General features: G+C 41.4%; 1 protein-coding gene across 1 annotated transcript in view; it reads right to left on the reverse strand.

Moving 5' to 3' along the window:
* FSIP2 (fibrous sheath interacting protein 2) overlaps window positions 1–20,359 on the reverse strand; it is a 57,031-nt gene that overhangs the window by 36,072 nt on the left and 600 nt on the right. The window contains exons 2-8 of the mRNA XM_087922938.1: window positions 18,406–18,531; window positions 16,737–16,898; window positions 16,249–16,338; window positions 13,557–13,696; window positions 12,156–12,300; window positions 10,295–10,405; window positions 9,434–9,572 (exon numbers count right to left, since the gene is read on the reverse strand). Coding sequence (XP_087779064.1) covers window positions 9,434–9,572; window positions 10,295–10,405; window positions 12,156–12,300; window positions 13,557–13,696; window positions 16,249–16,338; window positions 16,737–16,898; window positions 18,406–18,531 — 913 coding nt within the window. The remainder of the gene's footprint in view (window positions 1–9,433; window positions 9,573–10,294; window positions 10,406–12,155; window positions 12,301–13,556; window positions 13,697–16,248; window positions 16,339–16,736; window positions 16,899–18,405; window positions 18,532–20,359) is intronic.

The raw sequence follows: 20,359 nt of genomic DNA on the forward strand, positions 1-20,359 counted from the left end.
TACCTGACTATTTCCAACTTTCAAGGATTTTAGTCATGGTAAAAGTTAAAAATGAGAATATAGAAAAATAAAATGTTATATCAACATATAAGGTGTTTTTTTTAATGAGCAGGTTCAGGGCAAATGGCCATCCTGACTTTTCCTTTTCACTTATTTCGGGTGAGCAATATTGGCATAAAGAGGAAATGGGGGGGTGGGGGGAAGAGCAGGCTAAGAAAACCAAGACAGAAAAGAGCCGGGTTAGAGGAATGGAGAGTGTGGAGGGACATAAGAGTCCCCCAGGTTTTACTTCTATCCCCAATATTTCTCTCCTTTTTTTGTTTCTTCACTCTCCATTCACATTGATGTTTTGCTCTCTCACAGTTGAATTCATGAACATTCTTTACTGCCCAGAATCATTGGGCATATCAAATTAATTAATTAAATCAGTTACCAATTTAGCAATTGCATTCACTGCAACATGTCAAAATGGTTATTGTGGCTTTAGCATAATAAATGATTTCAGGCCATTTAGTTAGCCTATGGTACAATGTGTTGTACAATGTGTTGCCTAGACAAAGGTTTAGGTCAGGTACCAAATTAAGCATATAGTGTGAACACGGCTACCATGTTTTCCCCAAAATAAGACCCAACTGAAAAATAAGCCCTAGCATGATTTTCAGTATGCTCATAATATAAGCCCTACCCCCACCCCAAATAAGCCCCAGCTAAGATCATCAGGCAGATGGACACATTTAGTACTGTATTTGCCCCAAACTAAGACCTAATTGGAAAATAAGCCCTAATGGGTCCTTTGGAGCAAAAATTAATATAAGAACCACTTGTATTTTTTGGGAAACAAGGTAATAGTAAAACAATTAAAAGGGTGAATATGGGAAAAGAAAGAAAGAAAGAAAGAAAGAAAGAAAGAAAGAAAGAAAGAAAGAAAGAAAGAAAGAGGGAGGGAAGGAAGGAAGGAAGGAAGGAAGGAAGGAAGGAAGGAAGGAAGGAAGGAAGGAAGGAAGGAAGGAAAGTTTTGATACAAATTCCCTAAGAAGCTTCAGAGATAAATAAATGGAACCACCTGGAAGAAAACAAAGCAGGTTAAGAAATTTATTCATGACTTTATTCATATTTGAAAAATCAGAAGAGAATATAAAAAAGATCAACCAAGTGTCATGAAGATATAACCTTTCAGTATTTGCTAGGAGAGGATAAAGCTTTTAAAACTGTCAGGATCATCTCAATAGAATGAAAACAAAAGGCAAAAGACAGATTGGGAAGGATCTGGAATAGGACTGTTAGTAAAGTAATTCACTAGTAACAAGGTGAGGGAAGATAGACCATGCTGAAATTACATCCTGTTAAGTCAAATGTTACCCTGGACAACAGAAAATCAAGGTTTTAAAGGATGAGGCTGTCCTAGATGAAAGACTACTATACTGCAAACTCATTCAGACTTTTCCAAAACAGACTGAATCTCACTGCCAAATACCCAATAGGTTTAAATAGATGGAACAGAATAAACAGTTGTGACTGAATGATGATCTAAAAGATGTACACACTTGAGGATAGAATGCGACCTTCAAAAGTTCTGAATGTAGCCCTCTGAAATCTTGCAAAAGTTGCCACCATGTTTTAATTTATAAGTGATGAGAAAAATTATTAAATATCTAGAGCATAATAATGTCTATATTACATTATTTTTAATATTACTTAAATAACATGTAGTTATTGTTCTGCCTACATCCATTTTATTGGCCATGGTCATTTCTTTGTTCTGGCCCAACTTACTTTGGGAAGCACCAATCCCGTCACATGAGGCAAAAGTCAGATTTGCCCAAGTTAGTTGTGTATCCCTGAGCTAAATGCTGGATATAGAAAATCCAACTTCTCATTTCTACTCTCTTTCCACATAGTAGCCTATGTCAGAGAATGAAGTTGTGGTTTTCAAAGTGTTCTGAACATCCTGAAGAGACAGCAGGTGGTAAACTTGAGGCAAATAAGAGGACCTTCAGATTTGTAAAAACAAAAACAAAAAATTCCCTGATGTGGGAATGAAATACCAGTCCTTTTTCTTGCTAAAGGCTGAATTAAAATGGGATGAATGGAACAACTATAATAATGTAAAGGCAAAATGACCCCAAATACGCCTTTAGAGTCATGAAAAGATTGTCTACTACAAACTTGCATTCAAGAGCGAGTCAACAGCAAGATTATTACCAGTGTCATTCAAGCTGAAAATTGTGTTCTGTGGGACATGGGATGGCCTCAGCTACAGTATTATGAATACTGTTTATTTGGTGGTGAAGTGTGGCTAGGCCCCAACCCAGTTGGTTTGGGGGACAAGTGAGAATTACAGTGGGAAAATATGTCATTCAGAATGGTAAGAACAGAGTTCCCCTGCATTAAGTACTCCTTAAGGCTCAATAGCTACATGTTTTATGTGCTTCCTGAGTCACAATGCAGGTATCGGACTGCAGAATTTTGGCAATTGTGATCAAGCCACTGAAATTCAGAGATGTGGTTGGAGGGGATTCTGGAGGTTATAAAAAGCAATTATATGTTGCCTGTAATAAAAATGTAGGCTGCCCTCTGGGATACCGTTGTGTGTGATGACATTATGTACAGCACTGAGGTGGTATATAAACACTGCAATAAAATCATTGGTATATTTTAGAAATAATTGTATAATGATTGCTTTTTGGTCAGGGCCTCCAGAATTAGTTGGGTGGCAAACCCTCTCTGGGCTCTATGTCTGGCTCAGAGGCGTTGTTGCAAATACAAGTGATATTTTGCTTTGCAGTATGCTGGCTTTCTAATCATTTTTTGTAAATAAAAAGAAATAAAATTAGCTCAGGCCAGAAGTCTAGTAGATGCTAAGGTCAGCAGCACAGGCATGCAGGATTTTGAGCCAACTATATGTCCCCGTATTAATTCCCACGGACCATTCCTAATAATGAATACATACCTAATATTGCTGAAGACTCAAGGTTGTGTTAAAGAATGAATTAAAGGAATAAAAGAATAAAGGAAATGTATTGATTAAAGCAAAGACCGTAATTAGGCTGTTGACAGTTGCTAACCTCTTGGGGAGGCAACAGATTTCCACATTTTAACACACAAAGAGAATCGCAGCCCTTAGGCCCTTATCAATCCAGGGAATTATGTCTATAGGGTTTCTATCTTCTACATTTTATTTCTTCTTTCTAAGCAGAGAAACCACAGATACCCTTCTTTTAGCATATATGTGTCTTATTCAGGCAATGAAGTGGACAACAATTTATGCCATAATAGTTTTTAGTTTTCAAGGTGCCACAAGATTCAGACTGTTATCTAACTTACCTCATGAAGTTCGGCCTCAATCAACTAATCCATGCACAGATTTTAGCATCTATGAAGAACTGAAGCCTCCCCCGCTTAACAGTATGCTATTATTGCAACAAAAGACGCAGAAAACTCCGCAATCGGTGCCATCTTATTTATTTTAAGCCTTGGGGAAGGAGACTGCTCACTGATTACCTGGCTCCAGGTCAAGACTTCCCTTTTTGTGCAGGTCTTGCTCGACAAGGGTTTCTTGCTATAAAATTAAAATAATATATATATTTAAAAAGTAGGCATGAGAGCATTTAATTGAATATTTCAACTTCAGAGTAGACTTTTAACAGCCCCAATCTTATCTAAGCTTAAAAGCTTAGAAAGAAATACTGAATTTACTATGACTCCACTCTTATGTATTACAGCAATATTTCTCAGCCTTGGCAACTTTTAAGCCAGTATGTAGGCAAAATATGTCTGTATTACAATGTTGTCTGATCCAAATTTTCATCTTGCCCCATCATTAGTATGAGCCATGCATTATTACTGTATATGAGAATACATATTTCCGCTACACACTCCCAGCTTTTTCAAATCATACCCTAAATCACATCCCACTGCTAGTTTTCATTGAATCATCTTGAGTCCTTCTGGGTAGCTAGTCTATCACATTTCATTCCAGTCTAGTAACATGAATTGTGATGGCACAATTAGTGATTGTTAGTAGTTACAATGGCACTGGAAAAGTGACATATGGTTGTCAGGGTTCCAACGATTGCCCTAATTAAATCATGAGCCTCGAGCCAAGCTTCAAAAGTATCCAAAGGATTTATTAGGAGCAACATGTTGTATGAAGCCAACTCTGAGACACATAATTTACTATCACCTAGGACCCTATTTCCCTCAAATCCCCTAGGTGTGTCATAAATCAGATTCTCCAATGAAACACGTTCACCGGCTGGGTGTCACCAATCACACTCTCCAACAAAGGATTTTCATGGGCAGAAGATCCAGTAGCCTAGGCTTCAATCTCCACAAAATAAGCGTGGAATGTGCTCCTGGTCTTCATCTGCCACACTGCTCCCTCAGGCCTTTCCCCTCCTCAGATAACAGATAATCAGAGTTGGAAGGGACCTTATAGGTCATCTAGTCCAACCCCACCCCTGCCCAAGTGGGAGACCCTACACCATTTCTGACAGATGGCAGTCCAATCTCTTCTTGAAAGCTTCCAGTGATGAAGCTCCCACAACTTCCGAAGGCAACTTCTGTTCCATTGGTTGATTGTTCTCACTGTCAGAAAGTTTCTCCTTATTTCCAGGTTGAATCTCTCCTTGTTCAGTTTCCATCCATTATTCCTTGTCTGGCCTACAGGCGCTTTGGAAAATAGCTTGACCCCTTCCTCCCTGTGGCAGCCTCTCCAATATTGGAAGACTGCTATCATGTCTCCCCTGGTCCTTCTCTTTACTAGACTAGCCAAGCTCGGTTCCTGCAACCGTTCGTGTATGTTTTAGCCTCCAGTCCCCTAATCATCCTGGTTGCTTTTCTTTGTACTTTTTCTAGAGTCTCAACATCTTTTTTATAATGTGGTGACCAAAATTGGATGGATGCAGTATTCCAGGTGTGGTCTTACTACGGCTTTATAGAGTGGCATTAGTACCTCACTTGATCCTCCTTCTTATGTCAACTCGGAAACAGGCATAGGAATGATTTACGAGTTGACAATGGTCATTTTTCACACTTATGACCATTGCAGCATACCCATGATCATGTGATCAAAATTTGGTCGCTCGGCAATTAGGATGGATTTATGACAGTTGCACTGTCCTGGGGTCACGTGATCACCATTTGTAACCTTCTCAGCTGGCTTCCAATAAGCAAAGTCAATGGGGGAAATTGTTTAACAGATTCATTTAATGACTGCATGATTCATTTAACAACTGCAGTTGATTCGATTGACAACTGTGGCAATAAAGATTTAAAAATGAGGCAAAACTCACTTTACAACTGCCTTGTTTATCAATAGAAATTTTGGGGTCAATTATGGTCGCACATCGAGGACTACCTGTACTCCTTTATAAGTTATTCAAGGCGGTAAACATACCTAACATCCTTCCTCCTCCTAGTTTCCCCACAACAACTCTGTGAGGAGAGTTGGGCTGAGAGAATGACTAGTCCAAAGTCTCCCATCCAGTTTTTGTGCCTAAGGCAGGACTGGAAGTCACAGTCTCCTGATTTCTAGACCAGCACCTTAACCATTGCATTGGTTCTTTTGTAGATCAACTTTGCTGGTGCTGAGCTTCTGTGACTGGTCTTTGCTTATTATTTCTACTTTCAGCTCATTAAATAATGTTCTTTTCAAAACAGGAGGGCTTCAAGTAACAAGACACTTTTGGGAGCAGAAAATATATAGGCAGTCCATGATTTATGTCCACAATTGAGCCCAAACATATTGTTGTATGTACAGTGAGAGCTTATGGGCCGGAGACAAATCCCTTGTCTGTCTAATCATACGTGGCCAATAAAGAATTCTAATTCTAATTCTAAACTTTTTGTTGCTAAGTGAGACATTTGTTTCCCCCATTTTACGGCCTTTCTTGCCACTGCCATTGTTAAGTTAGGACCCCAGGTTGTTAAATGAATCCAGCTTCCCTATTGACTTTGTCGGAAGCTTGCAAAAGATGATCAGGTGGCCTTGGGATACTGCAACCATCAGATATGAATAGCTTGCCAAGCATCTGAATTTTGATCACGGAACCATGGGGATGCTCCAGTGGTCATTAAGTGTAAAAAAGCCATAAATCACTTTTTTCAGGGCCATTGTGACTTTGAACAGTCACTAAATGAAGTGTTGTAAGTTGAGGACTCTATAGGCAAAGATTAGCCCAATTGACACTGGATATTCTTCTGAGGTCAAGGCAAGATAGAAGCAGCCCTTTAGGGGCTTCGCAGTGCAGACTCTTCCTTTCCGTCAGACCCATCTTACCTCTGTAGCACTGGCAAATTTTCTTGGGATCAGTTCAGAGCTGGGTATATGAGTAGATTTTGTATCACTTCTTTCTCTAGAAAGTGATACCTGGCTCCCAGGCATAGTCTCGTCTCCTGGGATGTGGGGAGGAAGAGATAGAACTGAGCAATCAAATTTGGGAGTTATGAAACCCATCCTTAGCTCTGGTGCTTCTAATCCAGGGGTGACAAACTCAAGAGCTACAGGCTGGATCTGGCCCATGATGGTCCTTGGATCTGGCCCACAGGGCTGCTCTGGAATCAAGCAAAGGACTGGCCCGCCGTGCCTCTGCCAGCGAAAACGGAGCTCAGGGGAAGGAGTGCGTGTAGGCTCCCAAGCTCTGTTTTTGCTGGCAAAGGGCTAGCAAAACGAACTAAAAGTAAAACAAAACAAAAGGAGAAATGTTTCCCCTTTTGCATTTCAGCATGCAAGAAGGGACAGGAAAGGAGGAAGGGAAAGTGGAAAGATAAAAAGAAGGAACAAGGAAGGAAGGAAAAAGAAGGAAAGAGGAGAAGGAAGAAAGGAGAAGGAAGAGAGAAGGAAAAAGAGGGGGGAGGGAGGGAGGGAAAGAGGGAGGGGAGGAAGGAAGGAAGATAAGAGTGAGGGAGGGTCTGAGGGAAGTCCTGCCTTAGCACTCGGCCAGCACAGGTGCCCCCGACAAGAGTGACGTCAAGCTGACCACTCCCACCTTGGCCATGCCCCCCTGTCTCCCCCGTGGTTAAACACAACCCTGATGCAACCTTCAATGAAATTGAGTTTGGCTCCCCTGTTCTAACCAAAGGAGAGATTTGCTAGATATTCTAGAAAACTAGTAATATTACCGCTATAACCAGAATCTTTTCCCAGCACATTCTCTACCTTTGTGCTCTAGGCTAAGTGAAGGATGAGAATAGGAACAGAAATCCCTTTGCTTCCTCAAGGGCTTGCATGGTGTCTGTGCTGAATGAGGTGGAGAGGGGTTTCTTTTTCTCCCTACCTGAATAGAAGCTGAGTGAGTATTCAGTAGAGAAAAATAGATTGCTTCGGATAGATTTGGGTGGACAAATGGGAATGCCAAATGTATATGACTGTGTTTCATATCATATGAAGTGGGGAAAAAAAGTGACTTTGGCTTTGCACGTTTTTATGAAAACAATCATTTTGTTGGTATGTCATGGTTTATGGATCAATAGCCATGTTCACCTCACATTTAATCCGATTACCAAATCAGTTCCATTTCTGGATTGGCAAAGAACTATACTGCACCACCAACTAACTCAACAATTTGGGTTCATATAAGCTAAGGCACAAACTTTCTAACTTTAGATAGGTGAAGGCAGCCACTGGATTTTCAGCCTCCTCCACTGCTTCTTTGGCCAGCTTAAAAGCCGCCATCCATACTGTTAGTTGATGAACTAGGAAAGTTAATTCATCCTACCCAGGCTCCTTCAGTCAACTCCTTTCTTAAATTTGACTATAGACGAAATTTCTGAAAAACATGGTGGTTGGAGGTATGGATAAGTTTTAGACATAAGATGTGTCGTATCATTTGAATATAAGATGTGCCCATACATGTACATTCTGACCTACAGTGATCCTTTGCTCACCCTTGGTAAAAGATCTGTTATATCTTTAGCTTTGAATTATTTCCCCACACATTTTTCATTTCACTGATTCTCCTGAAAAGTGGTTCTTATTCCAGACCCCAGACCCCAGGCTGACTATTCCAACCCAATCTCTTTTCTTGCATCACAGAACTGAAAAGTACCTTTGAAAAATTGTGTTTCTTTATCAAGGAGACTAATTGATGGATTCTCCAGGTCCATAAGATCACTGATGTCTTCTATACTTTTCTTAAAGGGGGATTCTTAGGAAAAAAGATCAACATTTGAAATAGAAGATACATGCATCAAAGAAGAAAAAAAATCCTGATGGGATTTGCAGTACCAGAGAAGAGGACTCTAGTATAGGATTTCCATATTTACTTGTCTCGCACCACTACTGGTGATGATAACTGGTGAGAATGACCATCATTGTTCTATCAGCAGCATCCATCTGTTGCTTATCAAACATGTCTACAACCAGCTCTTGAACCAGCAGACAACTTTGTTATCTCAACTGGCAATCACTAACATGGCACAATTACAATAGCAGCAAATATTGCTATGCTTATTCGTAGCAGAGAGGGCACATAAAGGGTTTAGTTGATTATCCTGGCTTGGTTGTCTAGGCTTCCATCAAATGTTACCAGCAAGTGGGAAACCGTCCATTATTCACTTTGCTTAATATGGGTTAGGGTTAGTGGAGAGATGGATTTTGACCTCTGGTTCTACTGGTATGCAAGGGTTTTGGATAGGTGTGTCTGACCACTAGCTGATACCCAGGGATAGTAGGTTAATTCTGTTCCTGAAGAGCATTCTACCTATGTTCAAAAAGAGCTTAATACACATTCAGTGCTCTCTTCCACAACAGTGCTATACTCATACATACTCATATGAAAAGGAGCCACTTAATAGTTGATAGACTTATTTTGTACACAGATTTAGAATTATTTCCAAAATGTACTAACTTATTGTTGAAAAACAATTTATAATCATTGGCTAGAGAGGCAGCCAATTCTCTCACTCACTCACTTCAGCACACAAACCCCACCACCATCACAGCTGATCAACTGATCCACATCTTTGAGTTAGGGATCAGTTCAAACATTAAAAGGACAGTGGATTAAGGAGGAGGAGAGCCTATAATTGAACTGACCTACAGGAGAACAGCGTCTGGGTAGTAGAGGGACAATGTGTATTCAGGTCAATCCAAAATGGCTGATAGGAACTGCCTGATCTCACATCTCCTGGGCCCAGGGGTTATCTGACCACACAACCTGGAGAATGGTTGGTGAACCATATTAATGCCAAACTCTGCTGGCTGCCTAAGGAGAAACCACTACTTAAAAAAAAAAAGAACAAAGGTTCCATCTGAGGATCACCCAGATATGGATGGGAAAGAGGGGATGATGGAAATGTTATTAGGATATTATATTAAAAAAGAGTGCCAAAATTCATAGCTGAAACTCTTTTCAATATTGGTGGCAATTTACTGACGGATCAATGGAAGCAAATAAAGGAAAAGGAGATGCAGCCATTCAAATTCACTTACCTTTTTTATCTGACAAGCTCTGGTTTTCAGGGGTGTTCACAGGGAAGATTTTGGAAGAGGGCAATAGGCCCTCCCTTTGGAATCGCTCCTGCAGTTTCATCAGGTGGTGTGCCATTTTCTTCTCTAGCATGACTTGTTTCTAAGTAGACCAAAAGAGGGGACCCAATCAGGGGTGGGATCCGACAGGGTTAACTACCAGTTCGGTGATTTACGATGTGCTTCCCTGCACGCTGCACACACGTGTAAAACTTCATCAGCTTGCTGCCTGGACAGTTGAGCAGTGCTGCGTGCAGGGAAGCACCGTTTGAAAAAGCACTTTTTTCCTGCTTTTTCAACCGAAGCTGTGCCTTGCACAGCAACTGAGGTTGAAAAAGCAGGAAATAAAGGTCAGGTAAGAGCCCGGGCGGGCAGGTGGGCCAAAACAGCAGCAGATATGGAACAGGTTCTATGTCTGCTGCTCTTCAGAGCTACCGGTTCTACAGAGCCGGACAGAACTGGTAGAATCCCACCCCTGGACCCAATATTATTCAAAATCTCTCCCAAGAACTCTAAGAAAAGGCCCAATGGCTAAGGTAAGGGAAATTAGAATAATGGAAATGAACTGGGAGAACCAGAGATCCAATTCAGAAGACAAATCTGATGTGACTGGCATCACCGAGAAAATTCAGGAATAAGAGCATGGAAATCCTCTTGAAAGAACTATATTTCCATAATATAGGATATTTGCCAGGAATCTAACTCTGCTAAGAATCGGAGGACCAACGTTTGACAACCCTGTCCCAGACTAAGCAGAATTTGACTATTAGAAGGCCCCATAGCTATTTCAATTTCATGACACTCTTGTTCCTTGTAGCAACTCACCCGTTTCAGTTTATCTTCCTTGGTTTTCCGTTGCTGTTCTTCAATCCTCGCTTCTCGTTTAACATCATCACCAATTTTTATTAAGAGTGACATTTCTTTTTTTTTCCATTCCTGAAAACCAAAGATTGAGCTTATTGGTTGCTATCTCTCTCTGAGGTTTGAGGTTCTATTTCAAGATAGTTATTGTTATTGATTTTTGGTATGCTTTCAGACAGTTTAGTAATAATCTTATCCACCAATGCCTATCAGATTTATTGGGTTATAAATCCTACATATTTTGGCTAGAAATCTAGGACTTAATGAATAACAAGCAATTTCTAATGTGCATAGGATTACAATTAGGGTATCTATGATCTATTTAAAGCAGTGGTATTGCAAGATTTGAAGATAGCTCCATAATTTTCCTTTTGCTTAAAATTTGCATATTACTCCTTTTGCCTATTTTTTAAGAAAATGTATTGTCCTAAAATTGAGTGCTCTCTTAACTGAAGCCCTGAAGCCAAGGAGGGGCCATCATTAGCCACATTCTGAATTATGGTTTGTTTGTTATTTAAATAAAAATTGTTAGCAGATCCAGAGTGAAAGTGTTGGATAATCTGGCAAGCAACCAATCATGTGGTCCTAATGTTAATCCCCAGCATCACTAGGCTTTTCATAGAGAAAAATCTATGCCCACAAGGAAGAAAAACCTTAGTTCTCTCTCTTCTTCCCAATGCCCAACACCAGTGATGGCAAACCAATGACATACTGTTCCATACTAGCAGGCTTGTAGACCTGCATTCCTATTGGTCCGGAAAAGCCGGGCCGTGATTGGACAATACACGCATTCCTGATTGGTTCGTATGGGGTTTGCCGCGATTGGGTAAAACCAAACGCGGCAAGCTTAAACAACTGTCATAGGCTGCCTGGCCGCGGCCAGCTCTATATAAAGGGCTGCCGCGGCTAGGCTTGTTGTCTCAGAATCTGCCTCCTTAATAAAGAGCTGTTGTTCACTACTCGAGCCTCGTGTCTTAATGGGACCCACCGACCATACTTAACACATACCATGACATTTCATGTGACATGCCAACATTCTTCCAAATTTTTGACATCCCAAGCCCAAAAGGTTCACCATCACTGCCCCACACCAAGGCAATGAGTGGAGCAAGGGAAAGTAAATGAAGATTTACTTACAAGAACACCCATGCTTAAATCATCTGGGGAAAAAGATGAATAGTGGCTCTTTTAAGACTAGCCACTTAAAAACAAAAGCGGCTAGTCTTAAAAGAGCCACTATTCCCTTTTCTCCGATAATTTAAGCATGGGCGTTCTTGTAGATAATGTTTTTGTGCATCAGAGTATACCATAGTACTTTTAAAAACACTGATTAGGGTGCCACAAATCTCTTCAAGGTAATTTTTGTTCCAAAAGAAAACATGGCTCTCTCTTTATATCATTGGTGAATTATTTCCTTGGAATTTGGATACCAAGTGTTATAGTGTTTGGTGTTATAGAAATGGCTAGTTATAAATTAATATGTAAAAGCAAAAAGTTGAGGTTGAAGTGTGTTTATCTTGTACTGTGCTCAGAAGAGTTGGAAGTCAATTCCCACTTTTCTTTCTTTTTCTCTTCCCCTTGTATTTTACACTCCCTTTTCCCGTTTCCTTTCCTTCCCTTAATTTCCTATTTTCTTTTCTTTTTTTTGCATTTTATACAATAAAAATAAAAAATGATTGGAATTTGGATAAGTCAATAAGGATGTCATAAAGAAAGCAGGCTTAAAAATAAATATCAAATGCTTATGCAATCCCATAAAACATCCAACATTCAATACGGCTGGTATATGAGCTTTTCCTATTCCCTTCTGCCCCAGACATATTACCTCTTCCATTTTCTTACGAAGCAGAAGCTGCTTTCTCTTCTCAGCCCCCTGCTTTTTTTTGTCCTCTTGAGCCAAACTGAGGCAGCGGTTCTCTTCAGCAAGCTCTTCAAGTTTTTCCAGTTCTTGGTTAATTAGATCTAAATATCTTTATTTTTAGAAAAGAAATATGAAGAATTAAAAGTTTAGAAATGCCCATCTGAGATTCAAACTACATTCCCTTCTCTTGGATTTTGGAATGTATCCCTGGGATATGGTAGAGCAGGGGTGTCAAACTCGGTTTCATAGAAGGCCGCATCAGCATGGGCCGGGGGGGGGGGGCATGGCCAGGGGGCGTGGCCAGCTCAACATCACTCTTTGAGGGTCTGTTTTTGACTGCAACGGCCTCCTGCAGTCCTCTGCCAGAAAAAAATGGAGCAAACGGCCTCCCCGGGCCTCCATTTTCACTGGCAGAGGGTTGCTGGAGGCTGTTTCGGCCAAAAATGGAACCCAGTTAGGTCATGCACAGGCCCTCCAAGGTCCATTTTCACTGGCAAAGACATTACGGGCTTGTCCTTTGCTGTTTCCAGGGTGGCCCCACAGGCCAGATCTAAGCCCCTGGGCCTTGAGTTTGACATCCCTGTGGTAGGAGAGTAAAGAGGATGGCCTTGAGGGAGGATGCATCAGTTACTATGGCAAGGAATAGATAAACATTCTTTAAACCTGTATGAGGATGGAGGGTTACAAAAACCTCTCAGACAGGCAATCCCTAATTCACATGATATATAACAAAAGGAAAAGGGGAAGCAGATTCATACTTGCCAGATTTTGTTACTATATTCACTCTTAATAAAAGTAATATCAGATCTGCATGGCGTCTGATTCTTGGTCTGGCTCACTTGGTAGGGCTGACAGATACTCTCCAACAGAAGAGAAAATCTGTAGCTAAATAAGACTGTGAGGTCGTCGGTGCTCTTTGAACTTAGTTGTTTTCATATCACTATCAAACTAGGTAACATCATCAGTGCACCAAGGACCCCACAGATATCCACCCTAAGAGAGTAGATTGGAATGTGGACAACCTATTGAGGGCTGTATCACAAAACAGCAGCCCTTTGACTAATCCTCATTGGCAAATGGGAAAGGGGTGGGGATTTTCCCACACAGACCAAAACACATAAGATACAGTTTTCTCTGCCTAAAGTCAGGTGTTGCACAAAAAAAGAAATAATAATAATGCCCCTGGAAAGAGATGCAATGCCAGAATGCTGATTCCCAGCATGAGTTCATCTTAAGCAATTATCCAGGATTGGCTCTACCATTAAGCAAATTGACACAACGACCTTCGGCAACATTTGCTCGGGGAACCCAGCAAAGTGAAAGAAAAGGGAACTGTATGTACATCCTCTCTTTTTCATTCTTCACCTGTTTCTCATTACGTTCTCTTGTTCCTGTATTGTAGGTCTTTCTTCTTTCAACAGCCAGTCTCGGTATTTTGAGGTTTCTGCAGCTTCTGGAAGACCATGAGTCTCTTGCAACTTGGTGACTTGTTTCTCCAGCATTTTCTGGAAATCAAGTAGGAAACAAAAAGTTTGTGATGGAATTAAGAGTTTGTGCTATATACTGCCCCCATCTTGACACTGTGATCATGCCACATAGTAGCCTGGCTTAGGGCCAAAGAATCTTTACGATGCTATGCCTTCAGATTAGAATCAGAAAGTCCCAGGGGTGGGATTCAAAAATCCCAGCAAATAGTCTGCTGCCCAGTTGCTGGGTGGGGGTGGCCATGGTAGGCATGGCCTACCAGAACTTCCAGGAGGGCCATTTTTTGCCTTCACAAGGGTCCAGAGGCTTCCCTCAGGCCTCTGGGAGAGCAAAAACAGCCTCCCCCAGGCTCTGGAGACCCTCTGGAAACCAGAAACAGGCCCATTTCCAGACTTCCGGTACTTCCCAAAGGCCCGTTTTCCCCCCTCCCAGAGCCTCCGCATGGCCCCTGCACTTACCTGCATCAAAAATGGGCCGTGTGGAGACTCCTAAGTGGGGAGGGGAAGGGAGGGGTGGGCGGGGCCAGCATGTCGGTTTAAATACCAGTTTGGCGAACCAGATGCAAATTTAACATCCGATTCACCCGAACCGGTCCGAACTGGTAGAATCCCACCCCTGGAAAGTCCCCATAGGGTTAGAGTTAGGATGAGGTGACACAGATTCTCTAAGCAAGCTAAATATGGGTTTTTTTTGATGGCTTGAGGCCACAAATAACGTTCCAGCATGGAAGGCTGTTCATCTCCTTTATAATCAGGTACAGTACTCAGGTTTGATACAACTGCTGTTTGGAAGGTTCTGTGGAAACTCAATATTAGGAAAGGTGCTGGTCCTGATAATACCCCTGGCGAGTACTTAAGGCAGTGATGGCTAACCTATGACACGCGTGTCACTCGTGACACGCCGAGGCACTTTGACTGACACGCCTGTTGGTGTGGGGAAAACCTGCATTTAGAGGCTGCCTGTGCTCTGCTCCAATCCCTGCTCCCTGCTTGTTGCGTGGAGGCATGGTGTCACCGCTGCCGCAAGATTTTTGCAGCAGAGAACCAGTTTTAACCGCCATAAACTGAGGTTTGTCAGTTTCATTACCTCAGGAACGCTACAGGAGGAAAGGAGATCGATGAGGTTCACAGCCCTGTAAGGTGGCCTTCCGATCCCCACATCCTGCACCTGCAGCCCTGAGACCAGGGAGACGAGTTTCACAGCCCTGTGTGATCACCCCAGCCCAGTCCGTCATAAACCAAATTATTGATATTTCTTGAAGTGACACACGACCCGAGGAAGGCTACACTTTTTCCCGATTTTCAACACACCAAGCTGAAAAGGTTAGCCATCTCTGACTTAAGGAGTGTGCTGACCAGCTGGCTACTGTTCTCATAGACATCTTCAACCTCTTGTTACATCAGACCCTGGTTCTGACATGTTTTAAGACTGCAATCATTGTGCCAGTGTCCAAAAAGACTATCATCACATGCCTTAATGATTACGGTCCAGTTGCACTCACTTCCATTATGATGATGAAGTGTTTTGAGAGATTGGTAAAGAACTAAATGGTTTCATGCCTTCTCTCTACATTTGACTCATTACAATTTCCTACATCAGATAAGGAGAACACATCTTTCTTTTTACAGAGGCACAGTTGAGAGCATTTTAACAAACTGCATCACTGTTTGGTTTGGTGGCAGCTGTGCGTTAGATAGAAAGTCCATACAGAGAGTGGTAAGGACAGGTGAGAAGATTATAGGAAGCTCACTTCCTGTTATTTAGGATACTGCTTATAAGCGCTATGTGCTTAGAGCTCAAAGCATTGTCAGAGACCCCACACACCCATTTTATGGTCTGTTTCTGTTGCTCCCCCGGGGAGGAGGTTTCAAAGTATTTCTAGCAGGACTACCAGATTCTGTAACAGCTTTGTTCCCTATGCCATCCGTCTGGTAAACTCACAGGATTTGTTTTTCTCACCATGTTCATGTTTACATCTGAACTAGACTGTGCTGTTTCCTGTGTCATATAATATATGTGGGTATAAGCATAATTTTGTATGTATTTATTTTATTGTGGTTATACAGTGTATATTGGAGGTAGCGACCCTTTGAAAGCTGTATGCAATGAAATTTCATTTTAATGTATGCCGATTAGTGTACATTCAAAATGACAATAAAGTTATTCTAAATTCTAATGCACTGTTTAACTGTGGAAATCACTGCCAGCATGAGTGATGAAAACAGCCAATTTGGGTGATTTTAAAATAAACATTCCTCAGACCTCCAAAGCCTACTGGTAGCTGTTTATTAAGTTTTTAATTATGGGCGGCATGCTTTAATATGTTACTTTCTAGATAACAACTGCAGAAGTCAAAAAGGAGTATTGCCATTTAATCCAAGATGATGAGGTTCCCAATGCATCTAGAAAGTGGGATCAGATGGGCTCTGGGCCTTATCAAGCAGTGCTTCCTGAGCAACATACCAGCTAGATTTTCTGAATAGTACATATTCAGTGGATACTAAAACAAGAAATTATCTTTACAGCATTCTTGTTAGCATAGGAAGAAATTTCAAGGGATTCCAAGACTTACTTGTTCTTTTAGGTAATGCTTTTCAAACTCCAGCTTGCGGGAGGTCAAATACTGTCTGTATTCATTAAATTCCTTCAGGGTACACACAACCTAAATAACAAAAGGTGAGAAAATTGCAGTTTGTATTGAGAAGCTTACCAAACTAGTTACCAATTTGGGAGTCCCTTGAGAATTTTCAAAGAGTTAGAAGATAAAGAAAATGTGGAACCTCTTAAAAATTTACCCCTAAGAATAAAAGAGGTCTTTGAGTCTTGACAGGGAAAGTCTATCCGCCCCCCCCCCCCAAATATGTAGACATTGAAGGCACCCACTGATAGCAGTGCCAAGTTCCAAAGTTTGTATTTAATACAGTGTCATAAATAGACTTTGGAATAAGACTGATTAACTGTGATGTTTACTGTTTAGTTCAGGGTCTAATTTTTCTTCTACCATGTTATTGTTTGTTGCTTTAATAACTTTAACAGAAGACAGAATTGACCCAAACTTACTTTGTTTTTGTCAGTGATCAGGCCAGACTTTTTCAGTCTTCGCAGATTGTCTTTACGCTTGTAGTAAGCACGCAAGTGGGGGTCATGAAGACTTTTGTATTTGGGGGCCATGATCTTACAGTATGGGTCACTCAGATCAAAAGTAGCTGAGGGCTGATAAAGCTGAAAGAAACACAAAAGATTGATGAGAATAAAGAAAGATGGCATCTCTCAGAATCTATTGGGAACCACACATAATCCCGGGGGGCGGGGAGGACGACCCACCATGCCTGATCTATCAATGACTTCAGAGGTCTTATACAAAGAAATATTAGGAAATATTTCACTAGGAAAGAGCCTGTGAAAAAGAGTATGTATAAAAGAGACCTCTTTGAGGGAGATGCGTGGTTTAGAAATATGCTAGATGATACATAGCAATAGCATTTAGACTTATATACCACTTCACAGTGCTTTATAAACCTCTCTAAGCAGTTTTACAGAGTCAGCATAATGCCCCCAAGAATCTGTGTTAATTTAATAGAAGCTACTGTGTTAATTAGATAGATAGATAGAGACAGACAGATGATAGCTAGCTAGATAGATAACATAGCTATCCTGTTTCCCTGAAAATAAGACCTACTCCAAAAATAAGACCTAACCTGATTTCTAGTGTGCTCCTAATATAAACCCTACCCCAAAACTAAATCCTCATCAATAAGGTGAGCATGGTCAGCACTGGAGGTGGCGAGGATTTGTGGGCTGACAGTGTCCAGAAGCAGCTACAGCCTGCACTGCACAGGTGAGTTGACTACCTGTGCAAGCAGTAGACGGAGACAGAAATGGGGGAAGAGGCATGCGATCCAGACACGCTGCATGGGATGCAAGAAAGCTGAGAGTTGGTGGGCCAAAGCAGGCAGGCAGCCATGGGAGGCTCATCTTCACGCAGCAGCAGACAGAGACAGAAATGCAGAGAAGAAGACAGGTGATCCCGCTGCACCACACGGGCAAGCCAAGAGACATGAAAATGAGCCTCCCACAGCCACCCACTTACTCAATCCCACTGTCTCTTGGCTTTCCTGCGCCATTGTGGCCACGAGCAAGCAGAAGTGGCCAGCAGCCACGCAGGTTCCTGCTGGATGGGGTTGCTGAAGCTGCCGCTGTCAGCCCCCCCCCCATCCATTTTGAATTGGATTTGGGGGCTGCCACAAGGTTCATGTGGTTCACAGTGAGGAGACAGAGGCATGGGGGGAAGGCAGGTGTCAGGGCATGGATGGCCTGGCTGCAGGGATCTCAGGTAAGATGGTGCGGGGCATGTGGGGCAGCTCCACCCTCTGCCTCATGGGGGCAGCATAGGCACATTGTGCAGCCTCCTGCCCTATTGCGGGAAACTTGAAGAGAAAGAGAGAGGGAGGGAGAGGGAGAGGGAGAGAGAATGAATCCCCACACTAGTTTTTACCAAGAAATGTAGCTTCAAGAGAGAGGAAAGTGCCAGGAATCAGAAGAATTAAGGATTCTTTCCCACATTTACTTCTGAATTTCTTTCTCAGGATACTTTTTTTTTTTTTAACAACACTTGGGCACTTCTACAAGTTTTTATGCGACACACCCCATAAAAATTTATTTTTGTTCATGCTTTTGTATTTTGTGTGCATATTTTATGGAAAGCAGAACTGAGATAGTCTCTCTTCACCTTTTCACCCAAGTGTGTTCTGTAAAACATGGTATTGGAGCCAGGCAGAAATGGGATCTTGGTGAAAAGTGGCATGTCCAGAATTTGGTTGGGTCCCACAACTGGCATCTGTTTTCCAGGACCCAGCTAGAAAATAAAAAAAGCATAGAGGAATCATGTCACTCATTATCTGTTTTACATAACTCAGCAGTAATTTGCTTCAGTATTTTAAGATCTCCAAGAATATAACACAAGCTTTGGACTTGGTTTGGTCTCCCCTTCCAAGCCAGGGTTAGTTTGTGTAAGTTTGTTTATCGAATTTATTTGCCACCATCAGGTGACTCTGAGCAGCTTACATCAAAATAAAACCCACAAGCATTCAACAATTATATGACAGGTAGTTTGTGTAACAATAGTGTTACATGTATCATACTTCAAAACTGTCTGTACCAATGCATTCTGGATCAATTGTACCTTCCAAATATACTCTTCAGTAGAATGCATTGCAATAATCCAAGTATGAGATGTCCAGGGCTAAGAGCAGAGCCTCGCAATCCAGAAAAGAGTGCAATTGGCGCACCACAAAGTTGTGTGAAGAGTCTTCTATCCATGACTGTCATGAGTCTAGGACAGGACTGTCAAACTTGTGGCCCATGGGCCAGATGTGTCATGCACTGGCCACACCGTCGCCCGGTTTAGCGAAGGGGGAAAAAGTCCCGATATGTCATGTGATACCATGACGATGTGAGAATGCACAAGTTACACACTGAGTCTATCTGGGGTAGTGCCATCCCTTCCAGAACTAAAGGTGATAAGCCTCTGGATCCTGAAGCTCTGCATACCCACAGCCGCTCCATCTCAGCAGAGTTCAGTTGAAGCCTGTTGTCCCCCATCCAGGCCTCCACAGCCTCCAGGCTCCGCAAATTTTAAGAATATAATTCTATATTTACTGCATTTGTTTTTTCATTTCATTCATCTTTTCTCCAACAAGGTCAGAGAGAATCCAATTTTTCCTTGTCGTATATTAACTTGGCTATTGAGATTTTATAAATTTTGATTACTTTTTTTTACACATTTCTGAACAGGCCCTATTTGTCTGGAGGGGGGGGGAAATCTTTAATTCCTAGTCCCAAGTAAATTCCACTATATTTATGTCTTTTACATGAATAAATATTTCAGGGGAATTTACGGACACCTTGCTTGGCTTCTGCCAGACACCAAGGTTCAACTATTTTGTTTAAATTTTCAGTTGTTTTGATTAAAGAAATAAATATAAAATCTAATATGCATCAATACAACACCTTTCAATATTAGAAACGAAGTATACAAGGTCAGTATCATTGTACAGAAGTAGACTGCATTAAACCAGAAGATGGAATAATAGTCTATCTGACTAGATTTAATGTATTATAGCAGGGGTGTCAAACTCCTGGCCCTCTGGCCAGATGTGTCACACGCTGGCCACGCCCATGCCCGTTTAGCGAAGGGGGAAAAAGTCGTGACACATCACATGACGACGCCATGATGATGCGAGTTTGACACCTCTGTATTAAAGGATTGAGCTTGTTCTATACTGGTATTTTATTTATTTATTCAATTTCTACAGCTTCGGATATTTTATTATTTATCTTTAGTTTATTCAAACATCACTTATTTATTTACCGCTTTGTATATTTTTATCATATTAGCAATGCTATATTTTAATTGTACTTCATCATAATTGTTATAATCTACCAATAAAATGTAAAAAACCAGATCACCTCTCCTTCCTCACACAGGCTTCATTAATATTCCTATAAACTAGAAGTTGTATATGGTCACATCGCTGACTTATCTTTAAGTGAATGGTCACTTTTACTTAAAGATAAGCCAGTGATGTGGCAGGCATTTTGTGACAGCACCCATTACACACACACACACACACATACACACACACTCAAAAGGGGTCATCAACCCTAAAGTGTTGGAGATTTCT

The sequence above is a fragment of the Pseudonaja textilis genome, chromosome 1, assembly GCF_049901715.1.
Source record: "Pseudonaja textilis isolate UNSWEBS1 chromosome 1, rPseTex1.2, whole genome shotgun sequence".
Lineage (NCBI taxonomy): Eukaryota > Metazoa > Chordata > Lepidosauria > Squamata > Elapidae > Pseudonaja > Pseudonaja textilis.